At 47.8% G+C, this 21,840-nt stretch overlaps 1 protein-coding gene across 1 annotated transcript; it reads left to right on the top strand.

Annotated features, from left to right (window-relative positions):
• Positions 1-157: 157 nt before the first annotated feature.
• Positions 158-15,828, top strand: TNIP2 (TNFAIP3 interacting protein 2). The gene is made up of 6 exons (XM_063108366.1): positions 158-518; positions 8,872-9,162; positions 11,491-11,580; positions 12,069-12,317; positions 12,599-12,718; positions 15,004-15,828. The coding sequence occupies exons 1-6, from the start codon at positions 240-242 to the stop codon at positions 15,265-15,267; spliced, it is 1,293 nt and encodes a 430-aa protein (XP_062964436.1). The 5' UTR covers positions 158-239; the 3' UTR covers positions 15,268-15,828.
• Positions 15,829-21,840: the final 6,012 nt, after the last annotated feature.

Genomic DNA, 21,840 nt, shown 5'->3' with positions numbered 1-21,840 from the left:
CTGGGAGGCGGGTCAAGAGTGCGGACGGCAGGGCCTGGCCGGCTCGGGGCGGGGCCTCCGGACGGGGGGCGGGGACTCGGGTCAGGGGTGGGGCCGGCTCGGGGCGGGGCGGGGCCTGATCGGGGCGGGGACTCGGCACGGGGGCGGGGCCGGGAAAAGTTCCGGGAAGGCCGGCGGCCCGCCAGGCCAGGCGCAGAAGTTGCCGGGGGCCGCGCGCCGTTCCCGGGAGGCCTACAGCCATGTCGTCCGGGGACGTGGGGTCGTGCGGACGGGAAGGGGCCCCGCGCGCGGCCGCCGCGCTCTGCGGCCTGTACCACGAGGCGGGGCAGCAGCTGCGGCGCCTGCAGGACCAGCTGGCGGCCCGCGACGCCCTCATCGCGCGTCTCCGCGCCCGGCTGGCCGCGCTCGAGGGGGACGCGGCGCCGTCGCTGGTGGACGCACTGCTGGAGCAGGTGGCGTGCTTCCGGGAGCAGCTGCGGCGGCGGGAGGGCGGCGCCGCCGAGGCCCAGCTGCGCCAGGTGCGGGGGCGGGCGGGCCCTGGGCCCTCGGGCGCCAGAGCGGGGTGCGCGCGTGTGAGGGTGCGGGCGCCGGGGTCAGAGGGGCCCGAGGGGCGGGCGGGGCGCCGGGGTCAGAGGGGCCCGAGGGGCGGGCGGGGCGCCGGGGTCCGAGGGGCCCGAGGGGCGCGTGTGAGGCGCTGTCTTTGAGGGCCGTGTGTGAGGCGCTGTCTTTGAGGGCCGTGTGTGAGGCGCTGTCTTGAGGGGCGCGTGTGAGGCGCTGTCTTGAGGGGCGCGTGTGAGGCGCTGTCTTGAGGGCCGCGTGTGAGGCGCTGTCTTTGAGGGCCGTGTGTGAGGCGCTGTCTTGAGGGGCGCGTGTGAGGCGCTGTCTTGAGGGGCGCGTGTGAGGCGCTGTCTTGAGGGGCGCGTGTGAGGCGCTGTCTTGAGGGCCGCGTGTGAGGCGCTGTCTTTGAGGGCCGCGTGTGAGGCGCTGTCTTGAGGGCCGTGTGTGAGGCGCTGTCTTGAGGGCCGCGTGTGAGGCGCTGTCTTTGAGGGCCGCGTGTGAGGCGCTGTCTTGAGGGGCGCGTGTGAGGCGCTGTCTTGAGGGGCGCGTGTGAGGCGCTGTCTTGAGGGGCGCGTGTGAGGCGCTGTCTTTGAGGGCCGTGTGTGAGGCGCTGTCTTGAGGGCCGTGTGTGAGGCGCTGTCTTGAGGGCCGTGTGTGAGGCGCTGTCTTGAGGGCCGTGTGTGAGGCGCTGTCTTGAGGGCCGTGTTCTCGGGCCGCTCTGAGGTGTGTGTGCGCAGCTCTGGCTTCTAGGGCTCTGTGCAGTGTGTGTCCCAGCTGGGTGCACTTCAGCTCGGCAGTGCAAGTAATGAGAAGCGCATCGCCTGCCAGGGTCTGATAACCGAGTTAGGTCCTTTCTCCCCCTCTTCCTTGTCGTTGATGTTACTTCTGTTTTTTATGAAATGCCATGAGCGTGCAGCACAGAAGCAAGAGTAACAGTACTTTTCTCTGAGTTATTTTAAGTGCTTCAAACATTTGAGTGAACTCTGACATCTGTTATTGCGTTTGATCCATGGCTATCATACATAACATTCCAGTTTTCCCTGGCAAGAAAGTAGGTCTCCAAAGGGAGTGGCATGAAGAAGATAGATTTTGTTTCCAGGCTTGGCTCTACAGCCAGATTTTAGGAAAAAAAACATGTTTCTCTCCAAAATTATAGAAGTAATTTTGATATCTGAAAAATAAAGGAAAGAATAAAGAATAAAACAACCGCCACCATAATTCCACAGTGCAGGGATAAACTGTTAATTTCTTGGCATGCCCCCTTCCTGTTTTTTCCTGTGTGCTAGGGTACATATATATCCTTGGCATGGTTGTCTATATAATGGCATGACCTTGCCATGGTCATGCTGTCTATATAATTTTATTTAATGTTATATTGTCAGTATTTTCTTATCTGCATCATTTAAAATACCTTTAGCAGCCAAACGTCTTCCCCATTCCAGCTCTCTCCCTCCTGGAAAGTGGATCATAACTCATCAGATGAGAAGACAAATTTATTTAAATTTGTTTTTTAATTGAAACATAATTGATTATACATCTTTATCAGGTATTGAGTTGACTAGCAGTATTTGTGTACAATATGCGATGACCGAATCAGTATGATTAACAAGTTCATTATTACAAATCGTAATTATTTCCTTGTGTCCAAGAAGGAAAATTTGAAAGTCACCTGGTCTGCGCCACTGATTTTAATGTTGTGGACACCTGTAGACACAGATGAACACAGAAGAGAGACCTGAAGAGACCTTCTGAACCCATTGCCAGCCCGTTGGTAGGAGCAGTTAAGGGATGTGGGCACCTCACAACCGGAGCAGGACTATGCTCATAGTCTGGTGTTCAGTCTGCATGTGCTCCTAGTGTCCTGTATGTATTCATGGCCACTAACCAGGCCTGGTGGCTGCAGGTAAAACCAGATTTGTGGTCCCAATAGTACTGGTCTTCCCACTCCCAACTTGTAGGCTTTGTTTTGGGATTTTTAATTATTTAAGGAGCATTTTAATGATCTGTTATCCTATGCAACTACATGTTTATTGCTTACCACAGCATTCAATCTGGGATTGCTCAGAACTTGTGGAAGGATGGAGAGTTTTATCACCTCCCAGAAGCCCTGGGTTCACTGAGATAGTGGTGCAGAGTTAAAACCATGGGAGGAATGGGCCAAGCCCGTGGCGCACTTGTGAGAGTGCGGCGCTGGGAGCGCAGCGACGCTCCTGCCGCGGGTTCGGATCCTATATAGGAATGGCTGGTGCGCTCACTGGCTGAGTGCCGGTCACGAAAAAGACAAAAAAAAAAAAAAAGAAAAAAGAAAAAACCATGGGAGGAATAAGCCATCGGTAAATTGCACTCATCGATGACTATATCAGCTAGCTCAGCTCATTAGGAGCAGGGACTCTGGGCCAGTAGGGACCGAGGGCTCCCAGAGAGAATGTTGAGGTGCAGAGATGTGGAGAACTCCCAGGTGACCAGCGTGTGATGGGGCCAGATTAGACCAGAGAATTGTGGTCCTCACTATTGTCACAGTGGGATTCTCCTTATCTGTAACAAGAGGACTGAATGGATAACTTTGCAAACACCCTGTAGTTAAGACTTTCTGGAATAATGGTGCTAATTCACTGTGTGGCTCGTAACTGCTCAATCCTATCACCACCCTGAGGACTGGCCTTAGGAGCTCCACCTGGTCCTGGCATATCAGCTCCCTTTCTCTTCCTGCTTTTCTCTCTGTGTTTTGCCATACTTTTACTAGAGATTAATAGTGTACACCCTTAACAATAGGCCATGTTAGTTTTTGTCCTTACTGTGTTTGCCTTGCTTCCCCATTAAGCTCTTCAATGGATAATAAGGGTCTTGCTCACTCATCACTGCTTCCCCAGGGCATATCCTAATTGCTTGGTGTATTCAATCGGCTCAGGGTACTGGCCTTTCTTATTTATAATTCCTGTTTTCTTCTGTTCTCTCACAGTCCCATCAGCACCAGCTATGAGCTGGGCTGCAGCCCGCACTTTGGCACCCTGTAAGGGCTGCCCATGAAGGAGAGAGAAAGGGAACTATACTGGGTTGGACAGTGTCCCCCCAAAATTCATATCCACCTGGAACCTGTGAATGTCGACCTTATTTGAAAACAGTCTTTGCAGATATAATAAAACAAGGTTATACTAGATTAGGTTGGGTCCTAATCCAGTGACTGTTGTCCTTCTAAGACAGCCATGTGAAGATACACAGGGAGAAGGAGGTCATGTGAAGATAGAGACAGATTAGAGTGATGCATCTACAAGCCAAGGAATGCTGGCAAGCACCAGAAGCTGGAAGAGACAAGGAAGATTCTTCCCTAGAGTGCCTGGAGGGAGTGTGGCCCTGCTGACACCTAAATGTTAGACTTCTGGCCTCCAGAACTGTGAGACAATAAATTTCTATTGTTTAAGCCACGTTTTGTGGTTCTTTGTTACAGCAGCCCTAGCAAACTAATACAGGGATGAAGCCAAGAGGTTATGCCTCTTATTTTTAAAGCTGATCCACAAGACTATTAATAGAGTTCTGCACACTTTTGTGTCCTGAGCACAAAGCCGTGCTCTAGCACAGGCCTTGCTGTCTGATCACAGTGGTCAAGGTGCTGTTGTTTCCTAAGAACTGTCACTAACTGGACAGGCACTTAGCCGCATGAACCTGCACAAACCTCTCCAACTTCAGAGCCAGGAACAAGTGCTGAAAGCCCAGGAGCTTGAGGGATCCTGGGGTCCTCACACTGCCGGGGGAGGACGAGTCAGGCAGCTCTTTGTAGGGCTGCCCTGCCGTTGTGAGCAGCCAGATGTGCAGTGTGCTATCTCCCAGTGGTTCTACCTCTTTCAAATGGCTGTGGCAAGGCCTCATCATTGAGGGGAAAAGCCAGCTCTGAGCTGGCTATATGTTGTTACCTAACAAGTCTCTGTGTGAGTGAGGTGATTTTTATATGGATTTTTGAAAGCTGATTTTTAAGACCAAAAAAAAGAGGCCGGCAAGTCCTTCAGGTTCATTACCTCCTCCCCTATAGTCAGCCATGTGTCTGTGGGTTTTCTGCATCTGTGTTGTATACCACTTGAGGACCCAGGCCCTGATCTGTCTTTGTATGGCCTACTCTTATTCCTAAACATTTACTGGGCATCCGTGTGGGGATGGACCCAGTGCCAAGGACTGGGGGGTGGAGGTGAGAGCGAGCCATGTCCTTGTGAAGCTCTGGGAGCCTGTGGATGTGCTGTCCTGCTCTTTGTAGATACATTTGTTTCTCTTACTATCTCCGTTTGACCAGTGCAGGAGGGAGGTTTAAAACCAGGTTTTGCCCAAAGTCCTCTAGCCCTGAATAGGGCTTGAGGGAGCTGTAGTAGATGGAGGTTATTGAGGCTGGTCCTCTGTCTCCTCACCCACTCACTCTGGCAGCTGCCTTGACTCTGTGAGCTTTAGTTTGCCATCTGTAGAATCAGAGAAATGATAGAAGTTGTCTCATAAAAGGTGTATAGAGATTGCATGGTTGGTGCAGAGCGAGGGCTTAAGAAAGCATTGACTGCTCCTGCTGCCACAGTCACTGTGGTTGTTATAGGACTTAGAAGTATGTTAAATTTATTTATTTATTTATTTATTTTTATTTTTTATAAAGATGACCGGTAAGGAGATCTCAACCCTTGGCTTGGTGTTGTCAGCACCCTGCTCAGCCAGTGAGCGAACCGGTCATCCCTATATAGGATCCGAACCCGTGGCCTTGGTGTTATCAGTGAGCCACGGGCCGGCCCAGAAGTATGTTAAATTTATGATTCCATGGGAGACTGGCTTTCATTGGGATTGTTTACAGAATTCCTGTTTACATTCATATTATGTGTATTTGTGTTTATATTGATATCTGTGTTTTATATATCGATATGTATTTGCCCTGAGTAAGTTTTCATATCAGAAAGAGACAAGGATAGAGAAACTTCTCTGTCATGCTGCTGAAAATCACACCTTTTGATTTGAGTAGCTTTAAAATTTAATGAAAATGTACTCTAGGATCAGGTCTTTTTATGCACCGTGTTTATTCTTTGAGCCACTGTTGAGAGTAACTAGGGCTCATTCAGGTGAGTGTGACAAAAAAGGTCACTGCCCAGGAGCACTACCATTCTGCCACCAGTAACAAACACCAAAGCTGTATTGTTGGCTGAGGGAAAACAAGGCCAGGCAAGGGGTAAGATGTGGCCGTGAAGTATGCTGGGGGGGGGGGGGGGCTGTGGCTGGGGTCTGTGACACTTTAGAGGAGCAGTCAGGAGGCTCCAAAGTAAGAGCCTCTGTCCACAAAGAACGTGGAACAAAGCCCCTAACCAGCTTGTTATGCCTTCAAAAATGGTCAATTTGGTTTTTTTTGGTGGCTGGCCAGTTTGGGGATCCAAACCCTTGACTTTGGTGTTATAATGCAATACTTTAACTGAGTGAACCAACCGGCCAGCCCCCAAAATAGTAAATTTTTAAAGAAAACAAGCAAATTCAAGGCCAAGAAATAGATCTGTGTGTGTGGTTTTAGGTTCAGGACCATGGAAATAATCAGGAGTGAGAACCTGAGATGACATTAAGATTTGGCATTCTTTTTCCTGTTCATAGCATTTCATGTTAAGCAGGCTGCAGTTGATTCTCATCTGGGTAGATGTCCCACTGCACCATGTGCACCTCATACATGTGGCAGCATCCAGATTGAGTGATTTTGAACCAGCTGGTAGCCTGCAGTTGTGTGGAAGGGCTCAGATAGTCAAGGGTGGTGGCCCAGTGAATGCACCATGCTTGGCTTGCAGCCCTCTCTGCTCTTCCAAACAACCGAGGCCCCTCCTGCCTCCCAGTCCGGCAGGTTCAGCCTGGTGCTGAAGGGCTGTCTGCAGGAGGAGGTGCTGATGCTGACTGGACTGCTTTTAGAGAGATGCCTCTTTTTTTCCTTTAGTACAGAAAGGCCTAATCTCTATTCAGGGTTGAGGTCATCAGGGTCATAAAGCAGAAAGATGAAAGTAATGGCCTCATGAGAAAAGCTCTCACCTGGCTGGGAATGGAGTCACCCCTGAGATTTCTGACATTTTCCAAGTCAGAGGGTAGCACAGATGTGATGGGATGATAGAATACAGGTGCCAAATGCCTCTAGGCAAAAATCCCAGTTTTACTGGTTAGTCTCTAGTTAGGTGTTCCACCTGTCACTTTGTCATACTTGTCACCACCGGTTTGCTTCTAGAGTGAAGTCTAAAGAAAATGGGAAGGAGAAGACTCTTAAAAATGCCCTGAGAGAATTCCAGAATACTCTCTGAGTCACCTGGTTAGGGTGATGCAATTACTTGCTGAGCTTAACCACAGAGTAGGTTATCATGGATGATTTGGAAGGAGGGGTGTCAAGAGTCAGGGTGGGACCTGGTGTCTGGCCATGTTCCTGAGTTCTGCCAGTTCTTTCTTTCTTTTTTTCCGTGGCTGGCAGATATGGGGATCCGAATCTGTGACCTTGGGGTTATAAAGCTGTGCTGTAATGAACTGAGCTAGCTGGCCAGCCCCTATTTCTTAATCCCACTCTCAAAACAGTCCTGGCCATGCAACTCCTGGGTGTTTTTTTTCCCTTTGGTGCGTTTGTACAAGGAAACAGCTGCAGTGTCCGTCAATTGGAGGTGTGGTCAATAAATCTGGAATCTATCATGGAATTCCAGGCTGCAGTTAAAAAGAAGGAGGCAGGTTTCTTTATGGTGCCGTGGAATAAAGTGGCTTATTAAGGAGGAAAAAAGCAAGGTAAAGAACAGTGTTGCTGTATGATCCATTTGTGTAAAAATACATGTATGTTATAGATGCTTATAAATGTTCTGGAAAGATATGTGCCCAAATAATGAATAGCGGTTGTCTCTGGATAGTGAAGTGGTGGGGAGGGGGGAGAAATTTTTGGTTTTCATTTTATTTCCTTTTGTATATTCGAATTTTTGTTTTTAGCAATGCACGTTATTTTTATGACTTAAAAAAGCCACTTAAGAGATTAACAATTCAGCATTCCCTTAGTAATATGGCCTGGTATCTGATTCCATTGTGGTGGGAAGATTTAGGTTACCGTTGTCTATCTCTCCTCACATTGCGTGGGAAGTAAGCAAATACCTGAGACAGAGGATCCTTTTGCTGCCACTTCCTCCTAGGGGAAGCTCAGGTTTGTTCCTGACTTTTCTGAAGCTGTTTCTTCGTTTGTAGGGTGGACTGGTTGAGCCTGCTTCACCTCCCTCATGTACTGTTTATGTTGGAGGGTTCTTTGAAAATAGGAAAGCACAAATTTCAGTCTAGGTATTAAAAAATTGTAATTTTAAGGATTTTTTTTTTTTTGTGAAGAAGTAATTTCGGTCGGGTATGTTAGTTTTCCTAGAGCTGCTGTAACAATATAACAGTATGTATGTACCACATACTGGGGACTTAGAGCAACAGAAATTTAATTTTTCACAGTTCTAGAGGCCAGAAGCCTGAAATCAAGGTGTTGGCTCTCTCTTAAGGCTCCAGGGAGGATCCTTCCTTGCCTCTTCCAGCTTCTGGTGGTGGCCAGCAATCCTTGGTGTTACGTGGCTTCTAAATGCTCACTCCAATCTCTGTCTTCACGTGGACTTCTCTCATGTGTCTGTGCAAATTTCTCTCCTTATAAGGACACTAGTGTTTGGATTAGGGCCCATTCTAATCCAGTCTGGCCTCATCTTAACTAATTACATCTGCAAAGAACCTATTTCTATGGAAGGTCCCATTCTCAGTTATTGGGGGTTAGGATGTGGACATATCTTTTGGAGGCAACCCACTACAGGGGAGTTTCTACCCTTCCTGTGAAAGAAGTGTTTGGAGGGCTGGTTGGTTAGCTCACTTGGGTAGAATGTGGTGCTGATAACACCAAGGTCCTGGGTTCCATCCCTGTACTGGCCAGCCACCAAAAAAGAAAAAGTGTTTGTAATTGCCACTTTTAGTAATTTGATGATTTAAAATCTAAACTTACAAACTTGTTTATGAAAATAGGATTTTAGACCAAGTTTTAGAACAACACTGTAGTCTGAAAAACTCCGAAGTTAATTAGTTCAAAAGCCTACGCTCCAAATTAGTGCATTTGTTACCTACAGATGGGGTATCCATGCTGGATTTTCTTTTGCTTTGTGAACATTTGCTTTTAATATTGCTTCTTCTTCTTTTTTTTTTTTTCTTAAATTTGTGGCTGGCTGGTATGGGGATCTGAACCCTTGACCTTGGTGTTATAACATTGTTCTAACCAACTGAGTAACTGGCCAGCCCCTTGACATTGCTTCTTTTAATCAAACGAACTGTGCTTTTAAATCTTTCACTTAGGAAATTGAGAGACTTACTGAGCGACTAGAGGAAAAAGAGAAGGAGCTGCAGCAGCTGGTGAGCCAGCCGCAGTATGAGCGAGAGAAAGAAGTTGTCCTGCTACGGAGGAGCGTGGCAGAGAAGGAACGGGCCCGGGCTGCCAGTGATGTTCTGTGCCGCTCCTTGGCTGATGAGACCCACCAGCTGCGGAGGACACTGGCCGCCACTGCTCACATGTGCCAGCATCTGGCCAAGTGTCTGGATGAACAACAGAGCACACAGGGGACTACGGGGGAGAAAAGTCTTGATGAGGTAGGCCATGGTGTAACCAAATCATGGTGGAGACCCTGGTGTGGCAGGAGGCATGGCCTGCAGACCCCCCTTAATAATCATGGAGGTCGGGGGGTGCACCAGAACCCACTTCTGTTCTCAGTAACAAAAGTTAGCTGATGGGGCAAAGCTTGCCTACCCACGGGTTTCTCTTAGAATGATGGATCATGCGAAATGTGCTAGGAAAGCAGGGTGGCCTGCCTCACTGGCTCCAGCACTCGGCCTGTAGCTAACTCTGCACCTAGGTGGGGAGATGACACTTTTGTCTCATCTGCTTCATCTGAGGATGAGGGGGAAGCACTGGGCATGGAGGGGCTGCCCTGAGGAAGTCCTGTTGCATGTTGGGCAGATGAGGAAACAATACTTCTCGGGGAGGTGGTGTCTACAGATGCCACATGTGCAGGGGCCAGGCCCACAGCCACTGGAAGGATCATGAGTGCCACCCTTCTGCAGGCTCCATACATCTGAAGGGATAAGGGCTGGCCCAGTTGTGGGCCCTGTTCAGAGCCTAAACTGTCATCTCCAAAGCTGGCTTTTGGGCATGTCCTTGCCAGCAGCATGTCCTGCCACAAGCCAGTAGACCTGGTTGTCCTCAGGGCTGCAGCCTCCTTGTCATCAAAGCAAGGGCATAGAGCTGCTGTGTGTCTTATCACTGCAACCCCCAGCTGGGCACTGTGGGGTGGGGTGGCAGCAGGCAGAGAGCAGGGGCCAGGGGACATTGGGGCCAGGTGGCCGTGGGGGCCTGAGAAAGGACTCATTGGGCCTCCAGGACAGGCTGGATCTGAGCTGTGGCTATGTGAAAGGACTGGTGGGGGAAAGATGGACGGTGAGGATTTTAGCATCAGCAATCACATAGGGTGGTTGTGGGAGGATGGGATGCACCCAGGACTGGGGGTGGGGGGTCATCTTCCTCCTGCTGGTGATCTGATCAACATGTGGTGATCCGTGTGGGGCAGACAGGGAAACGAGGCACATGGTTCACACCTCACCCTGGTTATGTGGCGGGTCATGCTGAGGCTGCATTTCACCCACACTGCCTGGCACAGGGCCTTTCGCTTGGGTCCTTTCTAGGCAGTTCTCTATGGCTGCAATAAGTTTAAGGATGAAACATGCGCTCTGAGATGTTCTGGGGCAGGCAGGACATCCAGCTTCTAACAACAGTTTCACTGAAGTGCTCCTTGGGGAGAAAATTGATCTGAGAACCACCCTTCTCAGTTGGGTGGATTCTGTGAAAAGGGAACCTCAGAAAGAACACACTGTGTTTCAGAAACCAAAAGAAAAGTGACATCTGGGAGGGGGAGGTGTGTCCTTGTCTGATTTTGAGTCATTGTGTCATTTCCCTCTGGGGATTTGGAAGTAGCCACACACAATGGTCAGCCTGAGGTGGGGGTGGGGCCAATGGTGGGGAGCAGGTGCCTCATTACAGCCTCTAAATCCGAGTCATTTCTCACCTGAGTCATTCAGGGCTTCTGGTTTAGTCTGGGTTAGGGCATTCACTTCCTTTGTCATTCGAGGGAAATTTTCAGAAATGATGTCACTGATACACAGCCCCCTGCACTGTTCGATGCATGGAATTTCTAGGGTATAAAAGGATGTTTCATGGGACTTTTTGATTTGGTCTGCCAACTTTTGTTTGGGGTGGTTTGGGATGTGGCTTCGGTGACTGAATTCTTCGACCCTGCTGCATGAGGCACAGGTTAGACTGCCACATTCAGAATTACCACAGTTGAACAGATTATCTGCAGACAGGACGGTGTCGTGGGCTCTGGAGGAGGTAAGCCCGGCCCATGACCAGGCCCACCTGAGGCAGCTGGAAGGTCCCCTGGCTGGGGGTTCTCTAGTGCACAAGGGTTTAAGCTTCTGCACTCCCTACTGCCTGTGATAGTGGCAAATTTCAGTGATAAGATTTTTTTGCATCTGGTGTGCTGATCCCTTTAGACTTTATGGCTTTAGAGGTTTAAATCTGGAATATCTGAAAGACAAACAGCTCAAACTGGTAGGTAGGATGGGATAAGAAATGTCAAGGATGATGTGGTCTGGAGACCACTGCCCAGGCTGTGGCCAGGCCCCGGTGGAGGGTGGGCCTAGGCAGGGTGAGGGTAGTCTTTTCTCCCTTCACCGCTGGGATTGGCGAGTCCTTTTCTGTTTCTGCTTTGTTTCTCGATCAAATGAACAGTCACCAACTGCTTGTTGCAGGATTCAGTGACAATCTGTGGCCTCAGCCTCTGGATCTAGCTCTCTCCCCTCTTGCTGTACATGACAGTCACGTGTAATGACACAGTATCCTTTCTCTGTTTCTTCCTTATGCAGCCAGAGCATACAGGCAGGGACACTTCTGTCCAGGTTGCTATTGAGAAGTTACAGGAAGAAAATCGACTGTTAAAACAGAAGGTGATTCATGTGAGTGTCTTTAACGTTTCGTTTGAGAAGAACATTCACCAAGTGAGGATTCTTTTCTCAGCCAATGCATAGAGGTTGCTCCTGCCCTCTGGCCACTTTGGTTTGATACACAGTCCCCAGAGACCCACCCTTTTTGCCTAAGAGGATGCACAGGACATGTCCTGTTTTTCTCCATCCCCTCAAAATTAATCTCTAAATCGATAAGGGAAAACAGGAATTATTCTCAGGATGTACAGTTTTTAAGTCAGGAAAATGACACTAAGTCCACTTCTGTTTAAGATCATTGCTAGTGGGTGTCATCACAGTATCTCAGGATTCTCTGGTGGGCTCAGTGTCCCCTCTGCACAGAACAGAGGGAGGCAACTTCCATTTAAGAGGAAAATCTCACTCCGTGAATTATTGCTAATAAATAGCTTCATAGTTGGGCATTGGCTTGAGCAGCTGTCTAAGCCACCTTTGCCGGGAGCTTTCCGGCTCCACCTCCTCAGGTGGAAGACCTCAACGCCAAGTGGCAGCGCTACGACGCTGGCCGGGACGAGTACGTGAGGGGGCTCCATGCGAAGCTGACGGGCCTGCAGGCCACCCATGAGCCTGAGCTGATGAGGAAGGAAATCTCCCGGCTCAACAGACAGTTGGAGGAGAAAATAAATGATTATGCAGAAGTGAAGCGGGAGCTGACAGCCAGCAGGATAGCCCAGGATGCCGCGCTGGAGCGGGTGCAGATGCTGGAACAACAGGTGTGTTCCTTGGACTCTTTTTGGTGGCTGGTCAGTATGGGGATCTGAACCCTTCACCTTGGTGTTACCAGCGCCATGCTCTCCCAAGTAAGCCCCTACCTCAGGCTCTTGGCAGCACTAATTGGACGTCTTCTTGCAGGCGGTGGCTGTGGTCCCCAGACAGGCTGGGCCGAGGGCTTATTGACATTCAGCAGGCAGTGCTCATGGGGTGGGTGGGACTTTCAGCTGAGTGGGGACTTTCTCCTTCCTTGAACAGAAATGAGTGTCTTGTCTCTTTTCAGATTCTTGCTTACAAGGATGACTTCACGTCAGAAAGGGCAGATAGGGAACGGGCTCAAAGTAGGATTCAAGAACTGGAGGAAAGGGTCACTTCCTTGCTGCACCAAATGTCCTGGAGACAGGTAGAGTATAAGGGCATTTCTCCTCTTGCTTAGGCTTAGTGTTTTTGTTTTAGTTTTCATGAATTTTGAGTGTTTCTGTGTCTGCCAAGACACTGATTTGCTGGCGGTGAGGGTTGTAATGGGCCCTCCCAACTCTGGGCAGAGCTGCCCTGTCTAGTGCCTGGGTTGTGGTGATGGAAAACCTCCCTGTTGTACTTTGTTTAGTTGTTGGGGAGGTTGGCCTGTGTTAGCAGAGGTGGCTGTTCTACCTCCCAGTGTGTCACTGTCACGTTACCAGAGAGCATGTTCTGGGCCCCAGGCTCCCTACTGGGGAGCTCCATACATGTCTGATCCTCACTGTGAGGCAGGGACCCTGGTTACCCTGTTACATAGAAGTAACACAGGCCCCAGGTGTCCAGCAACATCCCCTAGCCCAGCCCATGCACATGGGTCAAGGCCTTGTAGGCCGGTGAGCCCTGCATCCTCCTCTGGGCCCACCCTCGGGAGTGCCTTAAGGTAGGCCTGATGTGAGTTGGACCTGATGAAATTTCTCACCATGTGACCTGTGGTGCCCATGTGCTTCCTGTCCTCTCCTCCACTGACAGACTTGTGCTCTGCAAAAATCCCAGGAGAAGTTTGTTTCTTTAGCCAGTTAGTGAGTACCTAATACATCTTTAGCCGTGGGATAAACCCTGGGCCCCTCAAAGCACTTCTTTTCCTGACATGGACTGGATAGTAGTGGTGCCTCTGGGAATAGATGCACACCCAGGGCTGGAGCAGAGATTCTGAGCTGACCTTGGAGCTGCCCTTTACAGCAAGGACCTAGGGGCTGTGGGGCCCACCCACACTGCCCTGTCCTGAGCATCTGCCGGGCCTTGTTGGTGGCTTCTGTTTCCCATCCCCTGCACGAGGGGCACGGATGAGTCATGGCGGACACTCTTTCTTCTATACTCTTGGACTAAGTCCACAGCAGGGGTCTGGACACAGGCAGCCGTTTTTACTTCTAAATGAAGGGGGGGATCCTGGGGAGGGCCTATGTCCCCTCAAGTCTACTGGCTGACAAGGAGGTGCCAGAAGGCTTTATTGTCCACAGCAGGCCCTGCCCAGAGCCCTTGCCCAGCCCCAGCAGCCTTCTTGGCATCACATAATGGAGTATGTGGGGGGTTGGGAAACAAATTCCTGGTTCTCGTAAGGCCCCCAGGACTGCAGGCCTAGGATGGATATCCTCTAGCATGTCCCTCAGCAGGAGCAGGAGCATCTTCCAACGTGGATGTGTGTGGGATTTCCTGAGCTTTGTTTTTGCTTATGGATTTTCCTGGGATTTGGTCTTGCATTTGGGTTTTCTGGCCTCCATGAGTGGGAGGAAGCACTGATTGGGACTGAAGGGGTCACTAGTCGTATAATCGTGAGGATGGCGTCAGGTGGCCTCCAAGCACACTGGGGCCAGAGATCAACTGGAACTAGTTCCAGTCCTGCAGGCTGGAATTTGCCAAGAGATTCCTACCTAGCCTTAATGGCAGAACTCCTGGTGGGGACTGAGGCCTTTGCAGTAAGTGGCCTCTGTGTCCCTTTCAGCTGTAGCCCGTGGCCCCTTGAGCACTTGCTGTTGCTCAGACCCTGGGTGGCACGCCTGGGGACAGTGGTGCTGAAGGTGCGAGTGATACCCTGTAGTCCCACTGACGAACATCCAAATTCAGATGCCAAGTGGAAGCATCAAGGCTTACTGGAATGAACTTTCCAAACAAGTAGTGATGTGCACTGTAGGCTGCAGTGCTTTGTGACGGATGTTGGGAGCACATGTGCCAAGTGGTGCCAGTCTGTACTGATTGGATAGTGAGGCCAAGCCAGGGACACCCCCTGCTGCCACTGGAGGCCTCCCCGAGGCCCAGAGTGTTCAGCCCAGAGGAGGTGCAGGGTGGGGTTGGGACTCAGTTTGACCGGCTCCCCACCCTGAACTCTGCCACCCCTACTCCATGGTGGCACATGGGGTATGTCATCGGGGCCAGCTTCTCGGTCAGCTTTCCTGTGGCTGACAGGTCCAGTTAGACCTTCTGCCTAACTAACGGGGTGGAGAGTGGATCCCACTCGGGCTTGCTCCTTCAAGAGTATATGACAGAGCTTGTGTGTGCTCTCTTTAGGCAGTTGTGAGCATCTCCTTGTCTGGATTCTGGGTATAGCAGGAAGCAAGCTGAGGGATTCAAGTTTCACTCAGGGACAGACAGAGTAACTTTGGTTGCTAGAACCTGAGACCTGGCTTTGCAACCTTCAGGACAGCTTGTATAAACACACCCTTGCCTTTTCTCCAGGACTCCCGAGAGCCAGGCCCCTGCAGGATTCATACTGGGAGCAAAACCACCAAGTACTTAGAGACTGATGCGTTGGAGCTTGTGGTGCCTGGTGGCTGGAGGCCTGGACCTGGGTCTCAGCGGCTGGAATCCCCTTCGGAGAGCAGGCACTTCAGCACAGCCCAGGGAGGCCAGGGCGACCTTCAGTGCCCTCACTGCCTGCGGTGCTTTGGTGATGAGCAGGGCGAAGAGCTCCTCAGGCATGTGGATGAGTGCTGCCAGTGAGCTGGGACTTGCTTGTGCTCAAATGCAAGGAGTTGAGCTCTACTGAGATCTGGTGCCCCCAGAATGGGGTTGGGGCACTCTGATTGTTCACCCCTTTGGCCATGGAACAGACTAGGTCAGAGGGAACTGCCAGTGGGGTTGGAGGCTGGAGGTGGAGATGGGGTTGGGAGCATTTGACTGGAGGAGGCCACAGTCCCGTCTCTCATGGAATTTGGGCTCCCAGATTGTCAGGCCGAAACTGTGAGCAATCAGGTGCAGAAATACTTACAGGCCAGCATGCTAGCCCTACCCCAGCCTGCATCTGGGGATGCTGCAGCTTGCCAGAAGGAGATGGCTGCTTGTGGGAGCCATGTGTATGTTTCCGAGGGTGGAAGCCCCATCCTGTTCTGCGGAATAAGGTGTCCCCCTGCTCCTGGGATTGGAAGGTTTGTAGAACAAAGCATTGCAGCTGCACATCACACCAGGGGGCTGCCCCAACCACGGCAGAGCCACACATCTGCACTGAAAATTGTTGCACTGCAATGGCACTTGTCATGTGTCTAGAAGTTAAAGCACATTTATTTCCTGTTCACTTATTTTTATAATAAATGTGCTTGCTACTATGACTACTCTGAGAATTTGTGTTGGAAGCTGAGGTGCAGAAACAGCTGTATTTTCAGTATGTGCAGGAGTTAGGCCACTTGATGAGGAAAAACACTCCTGCTGTTTGCCACCTGCCAGGGATTGAGATGAGGGGATTGGTGGGAGTCCAGCTGGCCCTGCCTGTTGGGGACTGTGTGGGCAGAAGGCTGCCTGAGGATTTGCAGGGAGGAAGTCTTCCATTTTAACCTTTTTGCTTTAGCAACCCCACACAGTCATGTGAATACTGAACTCCTGACCTTTTCTCCAGGCTACACAGAGAAATTCTTGGAGCATGTGGACTGAAGTTTAGTTCTAAGTGAGGTCCTGATGTTTGAGGGAATCAAGTCACTGGGGAGAGGCCATCTTTGACAGGAGCAAGGCATTGAGTTTGGAACTTCATTAGTACCCACATTCTCCCAAGTGCTGGGCTATTGCAGGTTTCAGGCAGAAGCCATCAGGGCAGAGATGGAGCTATGAGCCACTCAGAGGTGACCAGGCACCAGCTCAGTGCTCTGCTGTCTGCCTGTTTCAGCCCTGCCCAGGACATGAAGAAAAGGGAATGAGGTAGGAAGAAGTAGGCACTTGCCTAGAGCATGTTAGAACTCTGCAAAGCAAGGGCTGCCTGATAGTGCACGTCAGTGGGTCAGCATGATAGAAGTGACGGGTCGGTAAGTGAGCTGTGCACTGATTACAGGAAGACTGTAGGAGCTGTGCAAAGTGTCTGCCATGTATTAACTCATTTAATCCCTATAACAATTCTAGGAGGTAAGTATTACTTGTCCCCAGCACAGGTGAGGATGAGGCATAGAGGGGTTAAGTCACTTGCAAAGGTTTCAAGAAGCTGAGTGACAGAGCTGGGATTCCAGCACAGGCTCTCTGGCTCCTGAGCCCATGTTCTGTATTGCACAGTCTGTTCCTCTCCATGTGTAGTAGCTGCCATGATCAATAAGAAGGGTGCCTCGGGGTCTTTGCAAACACTCTCCCTCTTGCCTGGAACACCCTCTCACCTTTTCAGTTTGGCTAAGTACTCAAATTGTAGTTCAGGTGTCACCTCTTCCTTTTTTTGGCAGCTAGCCAGTACAGGGATTGGAACCTTTGACCTTGGTGTTATCAGCGCCATGTTCTCCCGAGTGAGCTAACTGGTTGCCCCCTTACCCCCATCATCTCTTTTGTGTGATCCCCCAGATACCCTTCTTCCTGGGAACCCGACTGGAAGAGATCTAGTCTGTGTGGCATGGGATGGATAAAAATCTAGGAGAAAGCCTCAGTCTTACTGACCTGAGCAATTGGAGGAGTTTGAGGCCTCCTGAGCACTGGAAATAAAGGATGGAGGATGTCCCAGAAAGAGGGGAGCCACAGGATGGGAACCCCCGAATTCTTGGCTGACCCCTGAACTGTGTATGCTTAGGGTGAGACTTTGAGAATTCTGGGGAGTGAACAACAGCTGGAAAGCAGGAAGAACCGAGCAGAGATTTCAGCAACTGTCTATTATATGGAGACAGAGTTTGGAATTGAGTCCCTCAAGGTTAGAGGGTTTTGGCAAACACCTTGGTTTTTCCTTTGAAACCCTAGAAGGGCCACACCTTAGGAGTAAAGTTGATGTCCTAAGACAAAAATCAAAAGAGCTGTGTTCTGAAAAAGCATAAAAGTTCCAGGTAACCAACCAGTGATTTAGTTGCTTGTTAGAACAAAGCCCAGCATTCTTCTGATAAAGACAACAGAATCCTGGGACCTTATAACTGTATTAACCACAAGTTCAGTATATAATAAAAAATACTAGCCATGTGAAAAACGATGGCAGAATAAAGATATTTTCAGACAAACACAGCTAATAAAATTTATATCTAGCAGACCATACTACAAGAAATACCTGTACTACAGACATTATTCAGGCTAAAGGAAAATGATTCTGGGTAGAAGAGCAGAAATATAGGCAGGAATGAAGAGCATGGGAATGGTTAAATATGAATGAATATTGACTGTTTAAAACAACAGTAATATCTTGGTGGTTTTAGGACGTATTCAGACTATAACCATAAGAGCTCATTAGAGGGAGAGGGAGAGTGTATAATGGAGTTGCACAATTATAAAGTTTTTGCATTGATTTAAGGTGGGCTGTAATGAATTAAGGAGCGTATTGTAATCTCTAGAGTAACCACTAAAATAGTAATAAGACATTTAATTAAAAAGCTAATAGAACAGAAAAGTAGAATAACTTTTTTTTTTAGTTTAAAAGATGACCAGTAAGGGGATCTTAACCCTTGACTTGGTGTTGTCAGCACCACGCTCCCGAGTGAGCCATTGGCTGGCCCTCAAAATAGAATAACTTTTGATTAAAACATGTTAGGAGAAGTAAAGGAATAAAAAAGAGATGAGACAAATCAAAACTAGATGGCTAGAGCTGGCTGGTTAGCTCAGTTGGCTAGAGTGTGGTGCTGACAGCCCCAGGTCCAGGGTGCACCAGCCAGCCAAAAAAAAAAAGGAAATAGATGGCAAGATGGTAGATGTAAACCCACCTATATCAGTAATGACATTAAAAACAAGTGGACCAAACATTCCAATTGAAAGACAAAGATTGTCACACTAGATGGACAAAAAAGTCCTACCTGTATGCTCATTAGAAAACATGCAGTTTAAATGTAAGAACACAGTATGGAAAGAATGGAAAAATGCCAACACTAACCAAAAAATATGAGTGGCCCATATGATTATCAGACAGCGTACAGTTTATTTTATTTTTTTTATTTATTTATTTATTTTTTTTAAATGAAAGTACTATTTTTTATTTTCTTTTTTGTCGTTTTTTCGTGACCGGCACTCAGCCAGTGAGTACACCGGTCAGTCCTATATAGGATCCGAACCCGCGGCAGGAGTGTCGCCGCGCTGCCAGCGCAGCACTCTACCAAGTGCGCCACGGGCTCGGCCCCAGCGTACAGTTTAGACAAAAAAATACTAGAAGTAGAGACACTGCATATCAATAAAAGGGTAAATTTATTAGGAATATATTATCCTAAATTTATATTGGGCTAATAACAAAGCTTAAAAATATATAAAACAAGGAGAACTAGACAAATGACAGTCATAGCTGGAGATTTTTAACATACATCTTTCAGTAACTGGAGGAGGGAAAAAGGAAGGATATAGAAGAGTTAAACAATGGGCCGAGCCCGTGGCGCACTCGGGAGAGTGTGGCGCTGGGAGCGCGGCGACGCTCCCGCCGCGGGTTCGGATCCTATATGGGACTGGCTGGTGTACTCACTGGCTGAGTGCCGGTCACGAAAAAGACAAAAAAAAAAAAAGAGTTAAACAAAATACCAACTTGACCTAATGTATATATGTAGAACATTACACCAAACAACAGTGAACTATTATTTTTTTCAGATGTACATGGAACACTTAAAAAAGACAAATTTCTGGGCCATAAAGTAAGTCACATGTCCCAAAGAACTGAAACCAAAGAATTTGTGTTCTTTGATCACAGTGAAATTAAACCAGAAATCAACAACAGAAAGATGACCATCAAATTTCCAAGTGTTGAAAAATTAAACAATACACTTAAAAAAAAAAAAAAAAAGATGATGGGTAAGGGGATCTTAACCCTTGCCTTGGTGTTGTCAGCACCATGCTCACCCAGTGAGCCACAGGCCGGTCCTTAAGCAATACTCTTCTAAATGATCCATGGGCAAAGAAAAAATCATGATGAAAGTTAGAAATTATTTTGAACTGAATGAAAATATAATTTACAAACAGTTATGGAATGCAGCTAAAGCAGTGATTAGGGGAAGTTTTGTAGTTCTAAATGCATGTATTAGAAATGAAGAAAGGTTAAAATTCAGTGGTGTGAGTGTCCATCTCAAGGAAGTATGAAAGGAACTTCAAATTAAACCCAGACAAAATGGAAGGACATAATAAAAGAGCAGAAATTGATGAAATTGAAAGAAGAAAATCAACAATACCAAGAGTTTTAAATAGTAACAAAACTGGTAAGCCCGTACCATGACTGATGAAGAAAAAAGAGAAAACACAGATTGCTAATATAAATGAAACGGAGAATATCACTGTAGGTCTTTCAGATGTTAAAATGTAAGAGGATACTACGAACAACTTTAAGCTAATAAATTGACAACTTAGATGAAATGGATAAAATCCTCAAAAAACACATCTTACTAAAACTGTTGCAAGAAGCAACAAAAAAACCTGAATAGCTCTGTAGCCATTAAATAAATTGAAAAATTAAAAATACTTTCGCATGGGCCGAGCCCGTGGCGCACACGGTAGAGTGCTGCGCTGGGAGCGCGGCGACGCTCCCGCCACGGGTTCGGATCCTATATAGGAATGACCGGTGCACTCACTGGCTGAGTGCCCGTCAGGAAAAAACGACAAAAAAAAAAAAAAAAAAAACTTTCGCAAAATGGTAGGCCCACATGACTTCGCTGGTGAATTCTTCCAGACATGTAAGAAAGATAATCCCAATCTTACATACACTAAGAAAAGAGAGGGGATGTTTCCTCAACTCATTTTATAACACCCAAACCTGAACAAACCAAAAATCCTGAACAACATATTAACAAATTGAATTCAGCAATATATAAAAAAAAGTCATAACTAAGTGGGACTTTTATCACGGGAATACAAGATTGGTTGACATTTTTTACCAATAAATGTAATTCACCATAGTAATAGTAACAGAAAAACCATATTACCATTTCGGTAGGTAGACAAAGCTCATAACAAAAGTCAATACCTATTCATGATGAAAGCTCTAAGAAAACTAGGAATAGAAGGAATTTTCAATCTGATAAAAGTGTATGTCCAGAAAACCTACAAGTAAAATTATACTCGATGAAATATTGAATGCCGCCCCTGTGCAGGTTCAGATCAAGTCAAGAGCGTTTATTCTTACCACTGCAATTCCCATTGTATAGGAGGTCCTACCCAGTACAATAAGGCAATAAAAATTATAAAAGATAAAAAGATTGGGAAAGGAGAAATAAAACTGTCCCTATTAACAGATGACCTGATTGTTTATGCAGAAAATCGTAGGGAATAAAAAAAAAAAAGCTTAGAACTAATAAGCCAATTTGACAATTTCAGGATACAAAGTCAATATATGAAGTATCTATTGTATTCCTATATATTTGTAACAATAAGAAAAGGAAAAACTTAATCTGTTGTGGGTTGAATTGAATCTCCCCAAAATATAAGTTGACCAAAAAGATATGTTGAAGTCCTAACACCTGTACCTGTGAACGTGACCTCTTTTGGAAATAGGATCTTTGCAGATGTAATCAAGTTAACATGATGTCATGCAGGATTAGGGTGGGCCCTAGATGCAGTGACTGGTGTCCTTATAAGAAGAGCTGAAGAGACACAGGCACACAGGGGAAATCGCCACGTAAAGACAGAGGCAGAGATTAGAGTGATGCATCTACAAGCCAAGGAATGCCAAGGAAAACACCAGAAGCTAGGAGGAGGGTGTGGAACAGATTCTTCCTCGGAACCTCCAGAAAAAACCACTCCTGCTGACCTCTGGATTTTGGATTTACATCCTCCAGAACCGTGAGAGAATGAATTTTTGTTGTTTAAGCCACCCAGCTTATGGTACTTGATGGCATCCCTAGCAAACTGATGCAAAATCCCAGTTATGATAGTGTCAAAACAATGATTAGAAAAAGAAATTTGTCAGAAAATGTGCAAAACCTCTGCAATAAAAGCTACAGAAAACTGAAGAAGAAAGCTAAGAAACTGAAGAATACAAAAATCAATGACTACCTCGATTATTTGTTGTTTTTGGAGTGGAGACGGTATTCTCTCACAGCTCTCTCTATGGTATGTGGAAGCAAAACTGCCCCACCTTCATTTTTAAAACAGCTTTATTGAGTTATAATTCACATACCATACATTCCTTACCTGCTTAAAATGTACAATTCAGTGGTTTTTAGTATCTTCACA

Source organism: Cynocephalus volans, chromosome 9, assembly GCF_027409185.1.
Source record: "Cynocephalus volans isolate mCynVol1 chromosome 9, mCynVol1.pri, whole genome shotgun sequence".
NCBI classification, from domain to species: domain Eukaryota; kingdom Metazoa; phylum Chordata; class Mammalia; order Dermoptera; family Cynocephalidae; genus Cynocephalus; species Cynocephalus volans.
Note: the sequence above shows the minus strand (reverse complement) of the source record. Positions and strands in the feature narration are given on the sequence as shown.